The sequence below is a fragment of the Sceloporus undulatus genome, chromosome 2, assembly GCF_019175285.1.
Source record: "Sceloporus undulatus isolate JIND9_A2432 ecotype Alabama chromosome 2, SceUnd_v1.1, whole genome shotgun sequence".
NCBI classification, from domain to species: Eukaryota; Metazoa; Chordata; class Lepidosauria; order Squamata; family Phrynosomatidae; genus Sceloporus; species Sceloporus undulatus.
This window is the reverse complement of record NC_056523.1, coordinates 73,590,872-73,613,580: the sequence shown is the minus strand read 5'-3', so window position 1 is coordinate 73,613,580 and position 22,709 is coordinate 73,590,872. Positions and strand designations below refer to the sequence as shown.

The 22,709-nt window shown below is 37.3% G+C and overlaps 1 protein-coding gene across 1 annotated transcript in view; it reads left to right on the top strand.

The window, feature by feature from the left end:
* The window catches only part of DOCK3 (dedicator of cytokinesis 3), a 294,107-nt gene that overhangs the window by 181,167 nt on the left and 90,231 nt on the right, over window positions 1-22,709 (top strand). The window contains 7 exon segments of the mRNA XM_042447484.1: window positions 976-988; window positions 3,398-3,495; window positions 4,981-5,064; window positions 7,798-7,898; window positions 9,517-9,598; window positions 12,699-12,869; window positions 20,949-21,141. Of these exon segments, the coding sequence (XP_042303418.1) occupies window positions 976-988; window positions 3,398-3,495; window positions 4,981-5,064; window positions 7,798-7,898; window positions 9,517-9,598; window positions 12,699-12,869; window positions 20,949-21,141 (742 nt within the window).

Sequence of the window (22,709 nt, the reverse complement as noted above, 5' to 3'; positions counted from 1 at the left end):
ATGAAAATAAGATCCTCAAGTGTAAAGATATGGTCAGGATATTCCAGAGTTAGAATCATCCATGCCATAATATTTCTGATTTTTTTATATGGGTGTGAAAGATGAACAGTGAAAAATCCAGACAAGAAGAAAATCAACTAATGTGAAATATGGTACTAGAAGAAAGTTATAGAAATACCATAGACTGCTCAATATAAATGAATGAATGTGTCCTAGAGCAAATTAAGCCTGAACTCCCTCTAGAACCAAAAGTGACTAAAAGAAGGCCATCATACTTTGGACTTATCATGAGATGTTGTTGTTGTGAGCTGCCTTTGAGTCAACTTCTATGTGAGACCTATCCTCAGCAGCCCTGCTCAGATCCTTCAGACTCATGAGACCATGTCTTCCCTAACTGAATCTATCCACCTACAGTTTGTTCTTCCTCTCTTCCTACTGCCCTCCATCTTACCAAGCATTATTATCTTTCTGGCGAAACCTGTTTTTTCATTGTATGGTGAAAATACGACAGCCTCAATCAATTATGTTTGCTTCTAGCAAGTGTTCTAGCTTGATTTGCTCTGGGACACTCACTCTCTCTCTCTCTCTCTCTCTCTCTCTCTCTCTCTCTCTCGGTGGAGAGGTCTTGACTCAGAAAAGGTAATGCTCAGAAATGTAGAAAGCAGCAGGAAAAGAATACTGCATTAGAGATGGATTTACTAAGAGTGCACCTACACTGTAAAAATAATGCAGTTTGACTCCACTTTAACTGCCATGCTATCCTAAAGAATCCTGGGATTTGTAATGTTGTGAGACACCTGCACTCTTTGGCAGAAAAGGCTAAAGACCTTGTAAAACTAGAAATCTCAGGATTTCATAGGACACCGCTACAGCACTCAAAGGAGTGTCAAATTGCATTATTTCTTTTGTATAGATGCATCCTCAGTATGGCTCTGACTTTGCAAGACCTGAGCAAGGAAGTCTCTTAATTCCTAGGTTTGTCATACTGGTAAGTCGAAGTTGACTTGATAGCAGAAAAGAGTAAAGGGGCACCATGTATTCTTTATACAAATAAATAATGATTAATCAACAAATTCCAACAAAATAATCTTTCTTCTAGTTTTAATTTTCTGTACTCAAGGTTATATTTCACACTTTCATCTTTGGGCTACTTTAGTTTCTGTATGTTTCTCAATGTGCAGTGTGATTAATATTTACACATCTTTCCTATACACATATTTCAGGTTTATGCACTGTGAAAATAAAGAGACAATTTATTTTTAATTATGCTGCGTTCATTTGTTTTGATTTCACTCATTCTCGGAAGCTAACAATAGCAAGGGTTATTTTCCAGACTGAAGTTGACTTCAACCTTGTATTTCACAATGGTTTCAGTAGACATCCACATAAGCATGCAAAGCTGTTCCCAAAGCTTAATGTTTGCACTGTTGTGCCCAGAACACTACCTCAGAATGTTTCAGCATAGGTTTTAGATTTTGCTTCTTCCTATGTTGACTATTTCCCATATTTGTGATTAGAAATATTCCCCCCATAATAAGATTGATTTGTGACTTTATCATATATATCTCTTCTTGGCTTGCTTACATGTATATGTTTGGAATGATTGTTTCTTGCTCACCTCTTGAAATATAACTCCTCTGCTCAAATTCTGGCAAATTATACTGTATATACTCAACTATAAATCGACCTCATGTATAAGGTGAGGGCAAGTTTTGGGGCCAAAATATGGACTTTGATATGGCCCATGGATAAGTCAAGGGAAAACTTAGGGCATGAAACAAAGGATTTAAAGGACAAAATAACGGAAAAGTATGCCAAAGAACTTGCAAAATTACAGCAAGCATAACTGTTTATGGCCACGCTAAAGGCTGGATGAATGAGGAGGGAACTTAGGTAAATGGTAGCTGCGTGATGTGTGATGTGTAGGGGAAGTGACCAGGCACAGGCGGAGCTAAGAAAAAATGTCAAAAAGGATGAAAAGGCAAAGAAAAGAAAATGGCAACTATTTTCAGTGATTACAGCCTGTGATTACAGCAGTGTAACTTTAACGTGATAACTTTGCCTGATTTCAACTCAGAAAAGCTGACAAACATGCACAACTGTCTTATTCAAAATTTTCAGAGCTCAGTTCCTCTTGGCACTCCTTTGAGGGGAAGTGCCAAAGAGCTGCCACTGCCACCATTTCCTGCCCAGGCATTCAAAAAGGCCAAAAACGGTGCTGCAGCAGAGAGAATAAAGGGAATTGGTGTTTCTTTTATATACATGAGTTTATACAGCAATCTGTATTTTAATTATTGTTCTTTGATGATGACTGATGCATAATCTGACATTTGGGCATAGAAGTGAACTGGAGGATCTTTCCTAGCTCTAGTCTTTTTAGTCTTCAGATGTCCAAGATTTTAATGTTGTTGTTACTATATAATAACATATATATGTCACTAGGGTTGGTGTCACTAGAGTTGGTTTCACCCAGTGCGGTAACTCATGGTGTCACCCCCCATTGCCCTCCCCCATTTCACACCATACAGAATCTTTGCCCTAAGGTTACTTGTAAATAGTAATTCCCACATACAGTACCACTGAATGTAATGCTAATAGTTGTGACATAAACAAACAGCAAAATTAAAATTATACCTTTCAAATTACAATATCATACACACAATCTAAATGTATTTGCATATATATAGTGAAGATTTAATTAAAATGTGATGCTTTAAAAATTTTTAAATAATTTAAAAATTAAAAATTTCAAAAAAATAAAATTTAAAATTTAAAATGTTAATTCTTCATCCCACTCCTGCATTTAAAGCATTGTAAAGGGAAGCAGATGAATGTCACAGCCTGTTTCTGCCCAAAGGTAAGTGTCTGAGGAGCAATGGTGTCATTCCCTCTTAGGATGTCACCTGGTGCAGTCCACACCTCCTAGTGACACCATTGCATCTATATATACTAAAAAAAAATTAAAAACATATTTTTCATTCAGGTCAGTTTCTTAACAATGTTGCTAGCCACAATTTATTCACTGTCCATGATATTTCTGTAGTAGCAGAATTGAACACAGACCGAGAAAAGTATAATCCATCATTGCAAGATGTATTATATTGTGGTGATTTTATTTCTGTGCTTATTTATACATTTGTACAGCCTAGTCCTATGCAGTGTTTCTCAAATGTAATTTTCATTGTATGGAATGGGATTTGCTTCCAAGTAGATGTGCACAAATCTGATGTAGTCCAGATTTTGCTAATGTACAGAGTTGTGTCTCCATTAATTCCTGACATGATTAAAGATTATTTCCAGGATTTGCATAATTCTGTTTTATACTGATCCTTGTAGTCAGTGTGGTTCTACATATTGACTTTATTATGCCCATCTTTGTTCTTTTTATAATTTACAGTGGACTTGCTTGCTCTCTTGAAATGGAAGGCTTATCCAGATCGTGTAATGGATATTTTAGGAAGACTGAGGCATGTCAGTGGTGAAGAAATTGTTAAGGTACAGTACTTAATTGGTTCTAAGACTTTATTCACAAACTGTTTTTGTGTCAGTAACTATCTTTGAAGAATAAAGCAAAAGGACTACTTCTTCTGATTGTCTTCTTTTGTTAGACAAAAGATGTCTAGATATTATTGTCTTAAGCACAAACCATAGAAGTATTATGTCAGAAGCATGCCATCCATTCCAGGCAATAAATGTAACATGAAGCTTATAATAATATTAGGATTTGTAGCCCATCCACCCTCAGTGTGTTCTCTGTGGCAGAAAATCAGCTCCAGTGAGTTTCTCAGACCTTCAGAGCAGGGTTTGGGGGAGGTTTTTTGTGTTTGCCAGGAGGACTGCAGCAAGAAAAGGTGGTAATCTATCTTTCCCAGTTGTTCAAGCAGCTTCCACAGGCACAGTATGGGATACTAGTCCAAGTTTTCCCTACTTCCGTGCCAATTACTGGCAATAATATGGGAAATTCAGAGCGGGTTTAACTATTAGATTTCACCTCACCTGAGTGAAAGACATTCAGGGTTGCAGTTTTGGGTGGTAACTAGGTTTTTCTAGTGTTTTAGCTTCTGTTGAAGACTTAACAGCTGTATGCCAATAAACAAGTTCAGTAAAAAGGAATAATGTGGTATTGAAAACACTGCATTGGACAACCAAGATGATAGAGGGTCCAGAAATGAAGCGCTACAAGGAACAGTTGATAGGGATACATATTTTTAACCTGTAGGGGAGGTAATATGATATCATATTCAACTATCTTAAGAGATGCCATATAGAAAATGGGGAAGCTTATTTTCAGCTACTCCAGAGGGTAGGACCTAAAACAATAGATTCATATTACACAAAAGGGAATTCTGAATGACCATTAAGAAGAGTTTCCTGATCATAAAATGTGTTTCATCGTCAGTTGGAAGATGATATGGGGTACTCTTTTTGGTTGAAGGCTTTTTTTGGTTATAGAGATGCTGCACTATAAGTAGAAGATGTTCAGATAATTAAAATGAAATAATACTGTAAACGGTAATAGTCTTTTTAAGTGTCAAAATAATTTTCCTTGTTAGTACTAGGAGTGGTTTTGAATATACTTCTCTTTTCATAATGGCCTTTATTGAACATTGCACTGGTGCAATAGAACATTCTTCCTCTTTCCTCTCCCCTACAGCTCTTAGATCCACCTGAAAAAAATAATACCAGAGGGTTTCCCAGACCTACATAACAGGTTTTGGGACCTATAGTGGCTACAGTGTGCAGGAAAACCCCACCCCATTGCACTGATGGAAGCAGTTCCATCAGTGGATATTCATCACTGGATTTAGGCTAATCTGAAGGTTGCAGTCCTGTGCACATGTACAAGCATGTAAGTCTCGTTGAAATCAATGAGACTTGCTTATGTAAAAGATACATGAGACTGTATTGTAAATTATTTAATGGCTTGTTTTTATACATTTTTCATAATGAGGTGTCATGTAAATCCCTTTATGCTTCTAGTTCTTGCAGGACATTCTGGACACATTATTTGTGATTTTGGATGACAACACAGACAAATATGGACTGTTAGTCTTTCAGTCTCTGGTAAGTACAACACTCTTTGGATGGATTAGCATTTGCATTTTCCCTTTATCCACCATTTAGCTGTAGAAGCACTGCAGAACTTTCAAAAGAAAACAATCAGCTGGTCACCAACCACCAATTAGCTGGTTTAGCATGTTATAGTTGAGGTCAGATTATGGCCCTTTCAAGACCTTTGTTCTCATTCTTCTGTGAAACAATCTAGTTGACTGGCCAAGCATTTGTGGCTACTAGTTTATTGGTTTTGGATCCTTTATAATTACATAAAGGTATGTTTCCTAAGGTTGTGTCATTATTTAGCAGATGTTATTGTAGTATTGAACATGGTTTGGGAAGTAAATAAGTGATTTTTTCAATATGCAAAGACTCACCCACTCATGTTTTAAGCATTTTAGTGGAAATATTTGTTGAAAAATAATGATATGGATACACTATAACTGAGTGAATTTTAGAAGAAGAGAAAATGAGGCCAAATAATCAGACTTCTAGAAGTTTTTTTTTCTTTTTTACCCAAGATCCACAATGAGAACCAAGTAAAAAACAGTGTCTCAGAATGATGTGCATGTGCTTAAAATTAAAGGACAGGGTGTCTCTGATCCATGCTTAGCCCAGGAATTTGTTTTCCGGGCTCTGAGGCCTTTCACACAAAAAATCCTGGTTTTAACTACAACTTTTATCCCCAGATACAAAATATATTTTCCCAATACTGAAGATCATGGTGGTTTTATGCCAGAGTTCTGCTAGGGAGCTCTGTTAGACTATTTGATGAACCTTTGGCAGATAGTGTATAATATAAGTGTATAATATAAATTGGCTATGCTTGCTTTACATTAAAACCTGATTTTTTTTAAAAAAAATGAGGGACTAATACTTTTAAGGCAGGTGCTGCCTCTTATATCATCAAGATAGATTTAGAAGTTTTTGGAGAAAAAAATAAGCTCATCAGTCTATTCAGTAAGTGGGCATGTAGTGTTTATTTCAGTGCAGAGAGACACCATTTTGATTGTTTTATATTAGATATAAATAGGAATAGCATTGGAAAGTAAATTTCTATATTACATATCAGTGCCCTTAAGCACTCCCTAAGGGGTTTACAATGTGTAAGCTAATTGCCCCCAACAAGCTGGGTACTCATTTTAGCGACCTACAGAAGGATCCAAGACTGAGTGGACCTGGAGCCCTGCCTGGGATTGAACTCACTACCTTGTGGCTGTGAATGGCTGCAGTACTGGCATTTAATGGGCATTTAACCACTGCACCACCAGGGCTCCTCAGTACTCAGCTTTAAGTCATACCCTAATGTTTCCTAATAAGTAACAGCATGGTTTGAGTGTTGGACTATGACTCTGGCGATTAAGGTTAGATTCTCTGCTCAGCCATGAAACCCACTGAGTGACCTTGGGCAAGTCACATGCTTTCAGCCTCAGGGGAAGGCAATGGCCAACCTCCTCTGAATAAATCTTGCCAAGAAAACACCATGATAGGTTTGCCTTAGGGTCACCATAAGTCAAAAATGACTTGGAGGCACACAACAAGAAAACCTTTGTTAAGCAGAAGAAATTGATTTTGAAATATTTTCTCAAAGACAATCAGTCCTACCTAGTAGTTTGTCACTGAGAAATTCCAGTCTGCTCACTGATAGCAATAGGGTCCTCTGGAGTCATTGGCTGAATTTGTCTGGGTTAATTATTTGAAGGCTTCTTGAACTGATTGGTCTTGAACTTTTATCTTATTCCTTCCCTCCCTCTGAATTTATATCTGGCTGAGTGACAAATTAACAGTTTCTTAAGGGGTTCCACAAGATGGGTTCCAAAAAAAAAAAAAAAGAAAAAATTAAAAGTTTTGAATATTTTATGAACCAACATTGCATGCCAAACTACCTTGCTTCAACACAGCAGCTTTTAAGGCCTGCCTCCTGATATACACAGAAACATGGCAGTCACTACACTTTTCCTAACAAATGCACAATTTCACTTTCCCATTAAACATTTCATTTTTACAGAGTTTGTCTCTTTTCCATTTAATTTGACATTATCATCAATTATAAACTGAAACAAAAGTATACAGTCATGTTCATGTATGGTATCAAGAACATGTACAGAGTCAGAATGGAATGATTATTATTCCGATAATCTGAAACAGCTTAACTAGCTATTGATTTGCTTCCTGACACAGTTCAAAGTGCTGTTCATAAAGCCCTATAGAGATTAGTTCCAGATTATCGGAAAGACCGTATCTCCCCATACAAACCTGGAAAACACAGGGGAAGGCTTTCTCTAGGTCCCATCACCATCACAGGCTCACTTGGTGAAGACCCAGGAGAGAGCTTTCTCAGTGGCTGTTCCCACCATCTGGATCTTCCTTCTGCAGGAGGCTAGGGTGGCCCCTTCCTGCTTTCATTTTGCCAACAAGCAAAAAACTTTTTTTTAACTAGGCTTTAATATCTTATTACAACAGGGAAGCTGTTTTATTGAGAGTTACTTATTTTTATTTTTTGTATGTTTTTAAATAATTTTATATTGTTTGGTAATATTTTACTTGTTTTTGAACTCATGCATTGGTAGATTTTAATTGATTTCCTTCTGTGAGCTGCCTTGGGTCCCACTCTGGGGAAAGGTGGAAAATAAATTAAATAAATAAATAAATTACAGTTGTCATGAATTTTGTGGCCAGAGGAATAATTAATTTTCTGTTTTCCTTATGTTATACCTTTTTGGTTTTCTCTCTCACCTACAGGTGTTCATCATAAATCTCCTGCGTGACAGCAAATATTTTCATTTTCGACCTGTAATGGACACTTACATTCAGAAACACTTTGCAGGAGCACTGGCATACAAGTAAGTCCTTTTTTTCCAGCATTGTACAATAGAGTGTCTTTTTAAACTTTATATGCAAAAGTACTATGTGTTTCATGGAGAACATCTTGTTCTGGCTGCCAATAATTTCTGGGCACAGTACAAGGTGTTGGTTATGACCTTTAAAGCCCTACATGGCTTGGATCCAACCTATCTTCCATACAATCCACCCTGCACACTTAGGTCCTCTGGGAAAAGCCTCTTACAACCAATAAAAACCAGGTTAACTGTCGTTACCCAGAGGGCCTTTTCATCTGCCACTCCCAAACTATGGAATGACCTGTCGGAAGAGATCCGGAACATTACCAATCTTGACAGCTTTAAAAAAGCTTTGGAAAAGCTGTCAAGACAGATCTCTTCCCTGAGTGATTCACCTGATCTCCCATAGATATGGTCTATCATAGAGAACTCACAAAATTGCCCATCACTCTGTTGCTGTTTGTTTTGATTGTTGATTACTTAATATTTTAATGGTATTTTAATATGATATGGCTGGGAGGGAGGGAATAATAGATTGTATTTTAATGTATGTTGTATTTTATACTGTATTTTACTGATACTGTAAGCCTCCTGAATCCTGCAGGAGAGGTGAGGTAAAAATATTTTTATTATTATCATTATCATTATTATTACTTTAGTACAGTTCAAGGTAACTGGACAAATGTTAATAGCACTCACTCCTTTCTTTTTTTAAAAATACTGTTAAACATCTTACATTGGACTTATAGGATTCAGCACTATTTAATTGCAATTATTTGTAGTACATTTTTGTTGTGTGCCTTCAGGTCATTTCCAACTTTTGGTGAACCCTATCACAAGGTTTTCTGGGGCTGAGAGTGTGTGACTCTCCCAAGGTCATACGGTGGGCTTCTGTGGCCAAGAGAAGAATTAAAATTATTCTTCACATTAGTTGGAGGATATCAACCCTATAATGGAATGCTTAAAACAACAAAAACAAAAACCCATGCTAAATCAGACCAAAATCCAATGCAGTTCTTTTAGAGAGCAACCAGATGCCTATAGAAAGCTCACAAGTAGGATGTAAGTTTAACCTTGATGTTCTCCAGCAGCTAATATTCAAAGTCATGCTTGCTGGCTTCTATACTGGAAATAATGTACAGCCTTCAAGGCTAGTAGCCATTTATACCTTATTTTTTATTCATCTATCTAATTCCATTTTAAATCTAAATTGGTGTCTATTGCTACATCTTATGGTAGAAAATTTCAGATTAACTGTGTGGTATGTTAAAGAAATACATACCTCTTTGTGCTCTATGTGTCAGGTTCATGCCAAGATTATTTAGGAAGGTTGTAACTGGGATATTTAAAAACTAGTTACTGTCAGAAAAATGTGGAGTCTGTTATGTTCTTGAAGAAATGAAAATGATATGTGCTAAATAAAAATATAAAATAATTTCCATTTCATGATGTTCAGAAATGCTTTTGAAATAGGTTGTTCACCAAATGTTAAAATATTCCTTTGATTACCTTCCTGTTAATTTCCCTGTCTCTATATAGCATTTATTAGCTGATTTTCCTCTTTAAAAGTATATAAAAATTCCAGGGGCACTATACCTATCAAAGTGTTTATTTTATGTAGAGAACTGATCCGTTGTTTGAAATGGTACATGGACCGGTCAGCTGAACTTGTACGACAGGACCATATTCAGGAGGCAATGAGGGTATGTCTTCTATGTCAATATATCCCTCTGAAATGGATCATGTACAGAGGTTTTATTAGATAGAATCCTGTCTTGAAAGTATTTGCATAGTTAATTATTTAGAAAAATTAAACCTTGTATCTTGGGTATCCAGTTTATCATCTTAGAGCAGGAGAAGGCAAACTGCAGCCATGGATTGAATACAGCCACCAAGGCTGTTTTTACAGCCTTGATCTCTTCAAACTCCCCAGACCACCTTTTTTTCTGTCCCCTCCCCTCAAGTGAATTGTTTATCCTGGAAGTTCATGGAGTAGTCATTCATCTTTTAAATAGGTTGAATCTCCCTTGCACTATTTAACATTTGAAAAATCCTGTTTATCAAAACCAGCAGTTCCCTTCTGGCCTGTTGGGGGGAGGAGGGCATATTTGGTGTTATGGCTCTTAGAGGATCCCAAAGCAAAAAATTGGCCCCTGGACTTTCCACCTTGTCTTTGAGCAAAACTTTTTTTCCTTAACTTATTGCACCTTTTTGAAATATAACTATAAATTGTATCATGAAATGATTGATAACTGCTCTATTGAAGAGGTCAAGTGTTAATTTATTCTCAATTAATATAGAGGAGAAATCCACTATAATGTGAGTTAGCTTCTTATTGCCAGTCCACAGTCAGTAGTCATGTGAACTTAGTGGGAATTCCTTGCTGACTTCTCTCTTCCTCCTTTCTGCCTTCACCATTATCATAGTTTCCTTGCTTCTTACTCTGCTTTTGTTTCTGTATTTTTCTACTTTCCTTCTCTCTAGAACATTTTTCTTGCATCTACTTCTGTTTATAGGTTTCACTACAAATAATTAGAGGGGGTCTATTTTTTCTGTTCTGTCTTTCTAAGTCATTGCATATGGTGACAAGAAGATAAAAAAATGAAAAAGAAAAGCTGACCGAGAAAGTTTAGGAGAAGGGTAAAATATAACACAGCTACCCACTTCTGAACACCTCTTGGGAGCTAAACACTATCCACTCTATCAGTGGGCTTATATGGCTACCAGATGGCAAATTCCTAAGTCTATGAAGGAAGCAAGGGGAAACAAAATACCAATATCCACTAGCAAGAGTGAATTAGTGAGGCTGGTTGATAGATCCCAGGAGCTCAGGGAAAAGTCCATTCCTAAAGAAAGTACTGTTGGAGAGAAAATACATGTCACCAAAGCACAAGCAGGCTTAAAGGGAAATAGCAAATAAGTGTAGAAGAGAAGGCAGAAATTAAAGTTAGATTGACTTTAGACTGGAAGAAATAGAAGGAAAAAGGAGAGAAATGTCAAAGGCTGCAGTACCTTCAGAAAAGGGGAAGTGTGGCATGTTAACAGGTCTATGGGCAAATGCTCTGGCCAGCTATCATCTTGAGAGCTTGGTTGTTTTGGGAGACATGAGTCGGCAGCAATGGTATTACTCAACAACCAGGTTCAGTTTTGTTGGTCACTGCACCTTCATGGCTGAATATTATCAGATTCTGGCCAGTTTAGTCAACAATCATCACTAAGCTTTGCTGGCAAATCTGGAAGCAGTGTCTCTGTTACAGCCATCATGTCTAACGAATGAAGTATGACAAATGAAAATATTAAGCAAAAGGTTTTCTACTGTTTGGTTGCCAAACATCAAACTCTAGGGCAGGAGAATGTTCAATTCCATCAAACAATTATCAGGCGCCAACATTGCTTCATGCACAGATATGTGACAGGGCAGTTATTATTCAGTAAACGTCACTGTGGGCTCACAAGACTCCGTTCAGTTGAGATACAGTTAATTTCTATAGAAAGAAAGAATGTAAGGTAGCATATTAGTTCTCTGATAGTCACTGAAATGTCTAGTCATTCTGAGTTGTTAACAAAATCAAGTCAATTGATTGCAATAAATTTAATACCAACTTAGGGTTGCCAGATTTTTTAGCCTCCAATATGGGATAACCTGTTCTGTTCCCAATCATCTCTATCCTGGCTGGTACATGTGAGGCAGTCCTGTACAAAGTCTGCCTGAAGTCTTTCAAGAGACTTCATGTGCTGCTTTCTCAGTAAGCTTTAGAGCCAAGAGCTGGAAAAGCCTCAAGGGTGAAACAGACTGTCCAAAAGGGGCGGATTCAAGTTATCCCTAAGAAAGCCGAATTGGAGCTTTGGCAACTGTACGCTGGAGCCCCAATCCAGCTTTTTACTTGCCCAAAAAGAAGCGGCAGATAGCCTCTCCTTTTTGCACCAGCAGTTTTTCCTGCCCCAGCGTGACTTTATGGCATTCCAGTGCTGTACGGCATGTAAACTCAGCATCCAGCACCCAGAAGCCAACTGCCAGGTGGGCAGTTGGGTGGCATGAAGCTGGTTTCCAGGCATCATGGGGGAGTGCATCGTGCGTATGCCACGCTCCTAAGCCATCTGGAAGCCGACTTTTCATGCCACTCTGTACTAGCACTCAGTCACTGTAGATATGAAGTCAAAGGCTTTCATGGCCGGCATCCATGTTTTTCTGTGGGTTTTTCGGGCTATGTGGCCATGTTCTAGAAGAGTTTCTTTCTGATGTTTCGCCAGCATCTGTGGCTGACATCTTCAGAGAATGCTTGCCTGGAAAAAGTGGGTACTGTATATATATACTGTGTGAGCCTAAGAAGGCAGGAGTGATTTGCATGTGTATTGTTCTGTTGCTGATGGCAGGCCACAGGCTGGGAGGCTAATGCAAAAGAGGATTAATGTCTGCTAATTGGTGATCATTATCTGCTGGGAAAGCCCCAGGACTCAGCAAATGCAAATTGGAAACCATTTAGAGTCAGAGTCGAATTCAAAGACACTGTGTAGACACTAACTGTAGATAAAACAGTTCCTACCATGATTTGCCAAATGAAAAGAGTTATAGTTCCTCCTTAGTTTTAAATACACTGTATCTACTTTTTCTTTTGCTGTCTTTTATGAACATGGAAAATCTTTGAATAACTGGCTTTTAACTAATCAACTGAATATCCTATTTTTCATACTGAAGAATTTGATTATTAATAATATACCTAATTTTTTCCCTTTCTGATTCTTTCTAAAGCTCCTTTTCTTGTCTTTTTCTTTGTTACACTTATACCTCTCATCCTCCTTAAGGCCTTGGAATATCTTTTCAAGTTTATTGTTCAGTCTCGAATCCTTTACTCCCGAGCTACTTGTGGAATGGAGGAAGAACAATTCAGAGCCAGCATCCAAGAGCTTTTCCAATCTATCAGATTTGTGCTCAGCCTAGACAGCAGAAGCTCAGAGACACTGATCTTTACACAGGTTAGAAATATTCAGTGTTTCACTAAATTTCAGCATATGAAATAAGTTTGTGCATGTACATTTGTGCATAATAATGTTGTGAGTGGTTGCTGTTGTGAGTGGCTGCTAATTTAAATTAATTGTGCCTTCCTAATTACAAAACTACATTATGTATGAGTTCATAGAAAGCTATTACTCAACACTGAAATGGAAAAAAATAGTTTTTTGTTGTGTCAATTCTTGAAATACCTTCCTTACATTCCTTTTAATTTCTTAATTTAACATTTCTGGCTTGTAACCATCTTTTGGAATTGGCAGAAAGGTAGTGTACCTGATGATTACAAAATCACGACACAGAAGTGATTCAGACAGATATTCTGTATTATACTAATTTCAACTGGAAGATTATTCTGCTGCATAATGACCGTAATTCCATATAATCATCCTTAAATAATTGTTAACATTTGTAACAGTGTACTGGGTATCAAGTTATGATGAGCTAGTTCCCCCTTTATATTGTCCAGCTACTTCTGGTGCCAAGTATTGATAAACAGCTGTGACCTAATGCTCTGGATGTATAGTAAAGCTACTCTTAATTACATACATACTATAGGAGATATAACAGTGCTTAGATCTGCTGCATTCCTTTGGTTGGACAAAGGGTTTTCTGTCAGTGATAGTCTTATTTGCACAGAAAGTCAGAAGCACACTGGATTAGTAAAAATATGAATACATGTTTAGAAATTAAAATACTTACACAAAACAACTGTCTTTCTAAAACAGATAGTTTTGTGTTGTGATTGCAAGCATCATATATATTATTTACATTAAAGTGTATACAAAGTTAAGATATGCCTCGATTCTGATTTAAATAAAAATATTCTGACAACAAAGTATTACTAAATTAAAAATTGGATAAACTAATGCATTAAACGCTGATATCAATACATATTGAATATTATAAAGATATTTCCTATTAGTATTTGCTTGAGATAAGTATTTGTAGCAGTATACCACCAAATTGTGATTGTTGTGTAAGTAAAAGTGTTCTCAGTGGGAAAAGCCACTCAGCAAAGGAAATGTTTCTTAAATATTTTTAATACCTGCCACAGACATACATTTGGTTCACAGACCCATTAACATGACCCAGAAGAGACAAACATTACTGTAGAGTAGTTCAGGAATTGTTTCTGACATTTGTGGTGGAATATGGGCAAGGAATAATTTATTCACTAACTTTCTAGGTTTTGAAGCCATATGTTAGGGAAAATATGTGATGGCATTGTTCTCTTACCACTGACTCTGACTTCATTACCAGTGACACTGTGTTACTTGAGGAGGTTATATATTCATGACACATGACCTGTTTTAATACTTCAAAAGTTTGCCTTTTTGTTTCCTGCTTGCCACTGTGTTGCCCCTTAACCCTAACTGCCCCATAGGCCCCTCAGCCTGGAGGACAGGTGAGCGGAGCTGGGACATGTGCCCCACAAAAATGTGGTGGTACTTCAAGGCCGTCGTTTAATTCTGTAAGTAATATGCCCATATCCTGCACAAGTTTTCATCATGGATGTACCCAGTGACTGTTCTCCCCTACCCAATCCATTTTTCTGCACCTAGAATTAAAATACCCTGCACAATTCAGTGTTTGCAACTTCAAGGTGATTTTCAAAATGCTGAACATTTAAATATAAGGGCTATTTTGTTGTCTGCATGAATCAGCTTGATTATGAGATCCAGTGATTAGAGAGAAGATATGAGATCAGTTATAATGGAGTTTGGACATCATCCTGTAATACAAATAATACATAGTGATTTTTTTGTGACAAGCAATAATAACAGAGGGAAAGAGTATTTTTTAAAGGTTGAATCTTCATTATACCTAGCTGATGTCACCACAAGAGCCAATAAAAAAGGGAAATGGATTCTGTACTTTCCTTTTTGCCTCTCCTAATATTCAGTCTTTCCATGGTAATGGCACCAAACAGCAATGTGTTCTCTCTAATTACAGGTCTTTTGGTGCCCCACTTTCTAAATACATGCATCACTGGAGATAATATTAATGTTTAATGGTTGCTAAATATTTCACCAGTATGGACTTGATTTTGCTTAAACAAATAAAGATGTTGAAATGACACTAGCTGCTTATTATAATATTCTGTCATTATTCTGGTTCATTATGGCTGTGCTGCTTTTGAATTTAAATAATTTTGAAAGAATAAAATATTTTAATGGTAAAATTATTAGGGCTGAAGGGCAGGGTATAAATACCGTAAATAAATAAAATACATAAATGAAGTACAATAATAGTAACATCTCAGCAAAAGTTTTCAACCATCTTTCTAGGGACCATAAGGCTATTCCCACTTTCAAAGATTGTAAAATAAAGGAAAGATTTGAAGTGAAATGTCATATTAGAAAGGCACATAAAAAGCTACTAATATTCTTGAAATCTTATTAAATCAGAAGTCATTGAGATAACAAAAAAAGGCAATATGATGAGCTTATGCCATCCAATTATAGTTTGAATGGAGTATAGTTTGCAGTGGGAAATTATAGGTTTTGACCTCTTTTTCTCTTCTTTAAAATGTAGATAATAGTATCAGTAATTGCAAGCCTTATTTTGAAAATCTGTTAAAGATTGCAATCATTTTAATTCTGCACACTATTTCCCTTTGCCTTTGGCCCCAAATCATTGTCATATTTATTAGTGGAGACAAGCTATTTAGCAGTCCTGTCAACATGGCATACATCTTTAAATGTTAAGTTTTCTTGGAGTTTATGATCTATCTAATTTTTGCTTTGTTTTAAAAGTGAATTGTGCTGAGTTCAGTGGAAATAAAAATAATTCCTAATGCTTACTTCTCCTATTATCATAAAGTTAGCTTGATAGTGGGGGGAAAACCCCGCTTTTTTATCTAGCTGTTGATTTGTTTTAAGTTTTAATTTTGAGACTATATTATAGTTCCATGAACAAATCAGTCAAAGGCATTATAGATTAGTCTTTTTCCAAAAGCATGGCCATGTTAGTCTATTGTAGCAAAATAATAAAAATTCTATGACATCTTAAAGGTATTATAGCACAAGCCTTATTGGACTACATATTAAACTGGATGCAACAAACAGACTGAATGCAAGGTGAAAAGAAAATCTGTATTATAGTTTCATTTTATTTAAAATAAACGTATACAGTATTTGACCATGTAATATATGGCTATTCTTTTTCATGGTCTCTGTGCCTCACACGTGAGTTTTCACACCTGCATAGAGATCCCAATGGAATGTTCTAGAGTTGAGCACCTTGGTGGGAAATCCGCTTCCTCCTGAGTACTGTGCATGCCCTAACTCACCAAGCTACTGTCCCCTCCGTTTCTAATCATCCACCAAACAAATCACTCCTCTCAGTGTTCCCTAGTATTGGGTAGCATTTTTATTCTCCCCTGTGTCTTTTTCTCTTTCTTCTTCAGTTGTTATACCAATTAAAAAAACCTATCACTTTACCTAATGATTCCCCTTTCCCTTTCCTGCCTATGGTCTCTACGTCTCTGTTGAAATGCTGTGCCACCTGTGGACACAAAGGTGTTTTACAGACCGCCCGAAAAGGGCAGTCTTCCGCCATCCTCATTTGTTGCGCGAGGTAGCCACAGTGGCCAAACCATGCGGCTCCCTCGCACAACAAAAAGAAGCCGCAAAATGCAGCTTCTTTTTGCGGCACCATTATGATGCCGCAAAGCGCCATTGGTGCACTTGCAGCATCATAATGGCGCCGAGATGTGTGGGTTCTAAGCGTCTGCTATGTCAAAATGGCGGCGCACATGTAGAATGGGTGCCACCATTTTGTACGTGCTCGGCACATACTAGGGTTAGGAGCGTCCGGAAAGGACGCCCCTTTCTAACCCTAGTATGTGCTGAGCATGTACTTTTTGGCGGTGTGTAACCCACCAAAGATTCATGGGATGGTACAGAGGAACAATCCACTACAATTGGGTGATTCACACACATGTCAGCTGGTTCAGCAGGAACTATTTAAAGAGTTGATTCAAACAGAATGGAGTAATCCCTTAAATACCAGACATTTGTTAGGATACTCAAACAGGTTATATTCCCTTGCAAAAGGTGATGTAGAGTTCCTAAAAGTCCCCTAGTGGATAGGCCTATAGCAGCTCTTGTTTCTGTGGTGATAGTCCCATGGGAAAGGGACATGATGTTGGAAGAGGTGAGTAAAGCTCATAAGGCTTCTGCATTGGTCGTAAGAGCTTCTGTAGCAGCATTCATGTTCGGTAGGTCAGCAATTTTGTGGATCAGGAAAATGAGGAGGGTGAAGAGATGAGGTTTTGTCCCTTACTAAAGCTTTTGGGAAGAGTCTGGAAGGTACTGGATTATATTGCTGATGCTGGCCATGATGAAGTAGCATTTTCGGTTCAAGGCATTAATGCAGTGGCTGTAGCTAGACACTCTTTGTGGTTACATCACTGGAAGGCTACTCTTAGAGGACAATTTAAGAGCAGGGGACTAGATGGATTTGATAGATTTGAAGGAGGTATATCTGTTAGCGCTGGGGTACAACTGTGTTCACACGCAGAAAGAAGACTGCCAGCCAGGAAAACAAACCCCACTACCGAGTCTGGAAGTAGTTCACAACTGCTGAGGTTCTTCCATAGAGGCTTTTAATCTTAGTTGTAGCAAATATTTACAATCATGATACAGTAATATTTACACAAACCAGCATAATACTCCACCATCAGCTGACATCCACACCACCACACAATGTACTGGAGCTTTCATCCTTATATACACATACACAACTGGATTTTGATCCAGCCCCCTGCTAGTGTTTCATCATGTAGCCCCAGTGACAGTACAGCTTTGACCTGCTATGACTGATCTCTATGTTCCAAGTTGCATTAGCTTCCTCTGAGTTAGCATTTCTTCTTTAACCTATTGCATGCACCTCAGACATTTTACACAGCCTGGGGGAAAGTACACTGACAATATCTTCATGTACCTATAACTCTGTCAGTCAGAAAATATCTCAGGTTGCATTGTCAGGGATCACATTATCAATTCAAAGTTCATCCATTCAGTTTGGCATCAGCACCAGCACTATTTACAAAGGTGTTAATACCCATTATGGTTTTTTGAGACAGAAAGGAATACAACTTTTTTCATACTTAGATGACATTAGTGAATTACTGTATCATGATGAACTCAAGGGAACAGGACTTAGAACAGAATTGCCGTTGTAGTTGTTAGTATGTCTCATCAGCCCATTTGAAAATCAAGCTGAAGTTTTGTAGCATAGTTGTTTAAGAATGTAGTTTGACTGTTTCCCATTGAGTCAAGAGACAGAGCTTTATTATTAAAAATCAAACTTCTTACCATTAGTTCTGTCTGTAGGTCATACCCTCTTATTTAGAATTTATTTCTCACAGTACCAGTGGTGTAATGTTTACCTGCATTAAAAATGGCACATTCTCAAGTTTAGTCTCCTATTGCTTCTCTCCTTTTTAAATAACACAAAAACAGACATACAGAGATTGCAGGGGGTAAAATGATGGCAATGATACTAATACTGTTGTTTGAAGAACAGCAGAATTTTATTTAGACTCCCCAAGGAGAGCATCCTGAGAATTTGGCCTATAATTTAGAAATATAAACATAAGTTGAAACTAATAAATGACTTTGTAAAGGAGACTAGGTTCAAAGTAATGAGCAGGAGAAATTTGATTAAATACTGGATGGTTGGGTAAAATAAAGTTGAAAAATGAAAATTGTCAAAGGAATCATACAAAAAAAAAAAGAAACATTTAGGATGCAGAGGGGTTTTTTTAAAGGGGGGACAGGATAAGTATACATGTACCATAAACACTTTGTAAAGGAAAATACTGTTAAGGACATACTGGTAATTTTCTTGGTAAGGAAAAGAAGTAAAACAGTTCATAAAGAGGAATATAGGCAGCTCGTTTAATGAGTCAAAGCACTGATGGATCTAGCCAGCTACTTTCAACTCTGGTAGTGCTTCAGGGAAGGATATTTTTATAGCACAACCTGGACATCTCTGGCATTCCCTAGTATTCTCCCAAGCAAGTACTAGCCAGTCCTGACCATGCTTAACATCTGGAATCCAACAACATGAAGTGCGTTCACTACTACGGGAAAATGAAAGAGAGGATTTTTCAGCACATGCTGTGGTATAATAGATTAGTTTCAGAGTTGCCATTTGGGTAGCATACAAGTGGAGGCCTACAGATCTCTGAGCAAGTGATCCAGTTTACAAACCCCACCCCATTATCTTCCCCCAACACACCAGAATTAAGGCGTTTTTTTAAGCCTTCATTGGAAACTAATACACAGGTTTTGCAAGTCTAGCTGCTGTGCTAGGTGGGGTAAGGATGAGAAAGAAGGGACAGGTTAATCTTTCCCGAGCCTAATTGCAGCATGTGGATGCTTGCCAGGGACATGGAGATAAATAGCTTCCACTCTTCATGCTCTGTTACATTTACTGCCTACCTTGTTTTAGCCAGAGAGTGGGCATCTTCCCAGGCACTGGGGTCTTTTTTTACTGGTTAACTGCTTGAGGACCTCAAATTCAAAAGGGTTGTGGCTTTAGGTTAAGAAGGTAGAGCTTAGTAGAATTTTTAATGGATAAAATTTACAAAAATAGATAAATATAAAACAAAATGCATAAATGGATATATGTGCAGTATTTATCTTTTTAAAAAACTTATAAAGTATATTTGCGCCTGTCTGTCCCGGGCCTATGATAGTGTACCCAGGCAGTAGCAGCAGTTATTGTCACAGCTAGTTAAAGGTTTTCTCTTCAAACTGACTGAGAAATTAAAACCTTCTTATTCTGATTGAAGAAAAACTTCAAATGAATGCTTTAAAATGTTTGAAAAACCAATCCTAATTACTATGGTAGTGAGGCAGTGTACGAAAATAAACTTGAGAGCAGAAGGTTAGATTTTTCCTCCCAAATCATTCTCTCTCACCCCCCCCAAAAAATTAGGCAAGGGGGGGTTAGCAACTAAGAAAGAACATGGGTGTGAGAAAGAGGGTGTTGACCTGTGTACTCCTAGTATCAGCTACACCCACTTTAAGTTCGGGACTTTAAGTTCTATTTCTGATGTACATTTGCTTAGCAGATGTCAGCTGATGAAATGTACTCTGGCCAAAAGGTTTTCCCCACATCTTTATTAACAGAAGGGCATCTACTTTTCATGGAGACATTTACAATCCAGTGGAAGCTTTCACTGGAGAAAATGGCACAGATTTTCATTTAGTTCTCCTGCAGCTCTCTACACCATCTTCAGCACTGTTTTTTTATGCTCTCTTAATACTTCAGTGCAGACTTTCAGGGACTGCAAGGAGTAATCACTGGAAAATATCACCACCTCAAGCTCAGGTGAATTCAGGAACCAAGTCATATATTTTGTCTTATTCTGAAATCTTGTATCCATTTCAGAGGTAAAAGCAGCATAACTCAGAACTGTTAAAGAAACAAACTGCGCCAACATAAATATATTTTGAAAGTCTGTTATTTGCATGAACTGACACATATATTACATAACCATTTTGTCTTGTCAAATTAAGGGGAAATGCCACATAATGATGATGCTAACAGACAGTTAATATTAATCTATAAGCAGATTTTTAGAAAGATCCAATTTCTCCTCTCTGTATATATCGCAGAAATTGTAAGATATGATTAACCCACCCATTTTATAAATTATAATGGCTAAAATATGGATTCTGAAAGCAATCAGAAATAGGCAAGCACTCTGGCGGTCTTTTGATTCTATGTTCTGTTACTTGAAAATTGATGTTAAAATGCTTCCGCTACCTTTGTTTGAAATGCTGTACCCATATGTATATTTATGCACCATTACAGTAAGGCTTTCAGAAGAAAGCCGATTTAATGTGTGGGGCATATTTATTTCCTAGAGACAGCAGGATGAACTAAAGATGGATGGTTTGCCTAGTTTTTAGCCTTTTTCCTCTAGATTTGTTCCATCATTCATTTGTTTGACTTATAAACCTATGATGGTTGTGTACCAGCACAGATCTCAGAGGTCTTACATTTCTTCATTTCCTTTTTAGGCTGCTTTATTGAACTCCTTCCCTGCAATTTTTGATGAGCTATTGCAGATGTTCACAGTACAAGAAGTGGCAGAATTTGTACGGGGGACTCTTGGGAGCATGCCTAGTACTGTGCATATTGGACAATCTATGGATGTTGTTAAATTGCAGTCTATAGCTCGTACTGTAGATAGTCGTTTGTTTTCTTTCTCAGGTAAGACAGCATTATCTGCTTTAACAATTCTACATTTGATTTAAAATATATTATATGTAGATGAAACTAAATTAAGTTGTCATCCCTAAGATGATACGACAGAAAGCTATAAAACATTATATAATGTAGATTAGAAAGGATAACCGTTATCAATATGAATGTAATTATGATTAGATCAAAATATAAACAAACATAATATTATAATTGAAGTAAGTGATTTTTAAGAAAACATTTAGCATACTTATTCCAGTTGTTTTGTGTAGCTCACAGGGAAGAAAGTGAGAAAAAAAGAAACATGAAAAACATGCAACTTGTGATTCAGAAGTCCCAACTTTGAGCCCCTTCAGATAGATGAAGTACTGGTTGAGTGCCCTTCACTTCTGCTTCATCATTCCCATATGGGGAAGGTTCAGTGAAGCCCACATTTAGGGCTGGGAGGAGGGAACCTGGAACCTGTCGCTCCCAAAGGTTTCTCGTCCCTGAAGTAGATAAAAACAAGGGAGGAGAAGCTTGGTAATTGAACTGCTGCATAAGTATGAACAGTTTAAGTTTTTCAACATCACTACAGATCAGCGTTCCCACCTCTGTCTTTAGCACCTTGATTTTGAATATGTCATCTGTCTTTACACTGAGAAATTACTACAAAAACCTGGCAAATGCAGAACTTACTCTTGAAGTTGTATAGTTATCTGCAAATGTATTTCTTATTCATGATGCAGAACTAAATTAAATTTGTTGCAAACACCTTTTCAAAAATGAAAATTCTTCTAACAGAAATAAGATATTATAGTTGGAGAAATTTCAAATTTACTTTGTAATAACATGCTGCAATCTGATTCCAAGAGTTGATTAATAATTTACAGTGAACTTTGAAAACCTAGTCTGTAACCAAGTTTTCAAGAGTTTTACCAAATTCAATAGTCTGTCTTTCTAACTCATCCCTACCATTCTATTCAGATAACCTAAAATGGGCCAGTAGTAATGTTGACATCAGGTTGTTACAGCTATTTCTCTGGTGAAGGCTGCTATAGTATGGATGAGAGATCAGTTGTGGACAAGTCCTATCCATTTATAGTGGCTACATTCACACTAGCATTTTTGTGCCAAGTAAATCTGGGGAGATTTGATGATGCAGTACCATCATCCCTCTACATTTACTTTGATGGAATCTCTCAGTGGCAATTTAACCCAGTTGAAGTTCACATTACCATTTATATCTATTTAAAATGGAGCTGATTTTCTAGTGTTCTCTTTTTTTAAAACTGTCAATCAAATGATGTGCATCTACATCATACTGTATGGGCGAATTTCCTCCCCCCCCCCCCCCTCAGCCTCCGGGAATGGCCATTGGAAACCCCTCTGAACAATCCTTAGCAAGAAATCCTGGGATAGGTTAGTCTTGGAGGGAATCACACTGTCTCAGCCAGTGAACTCCCACGGGTTTAAATGTGGGGTATAAATGCAATATAGACCCTTGTTATATGCTGGGGTTTGGTTCCAACATCCCCCGTGGATAACAAAATCTGTGAATGCTCAAGTCCCATTAAATATAATGACATAGCAAAATG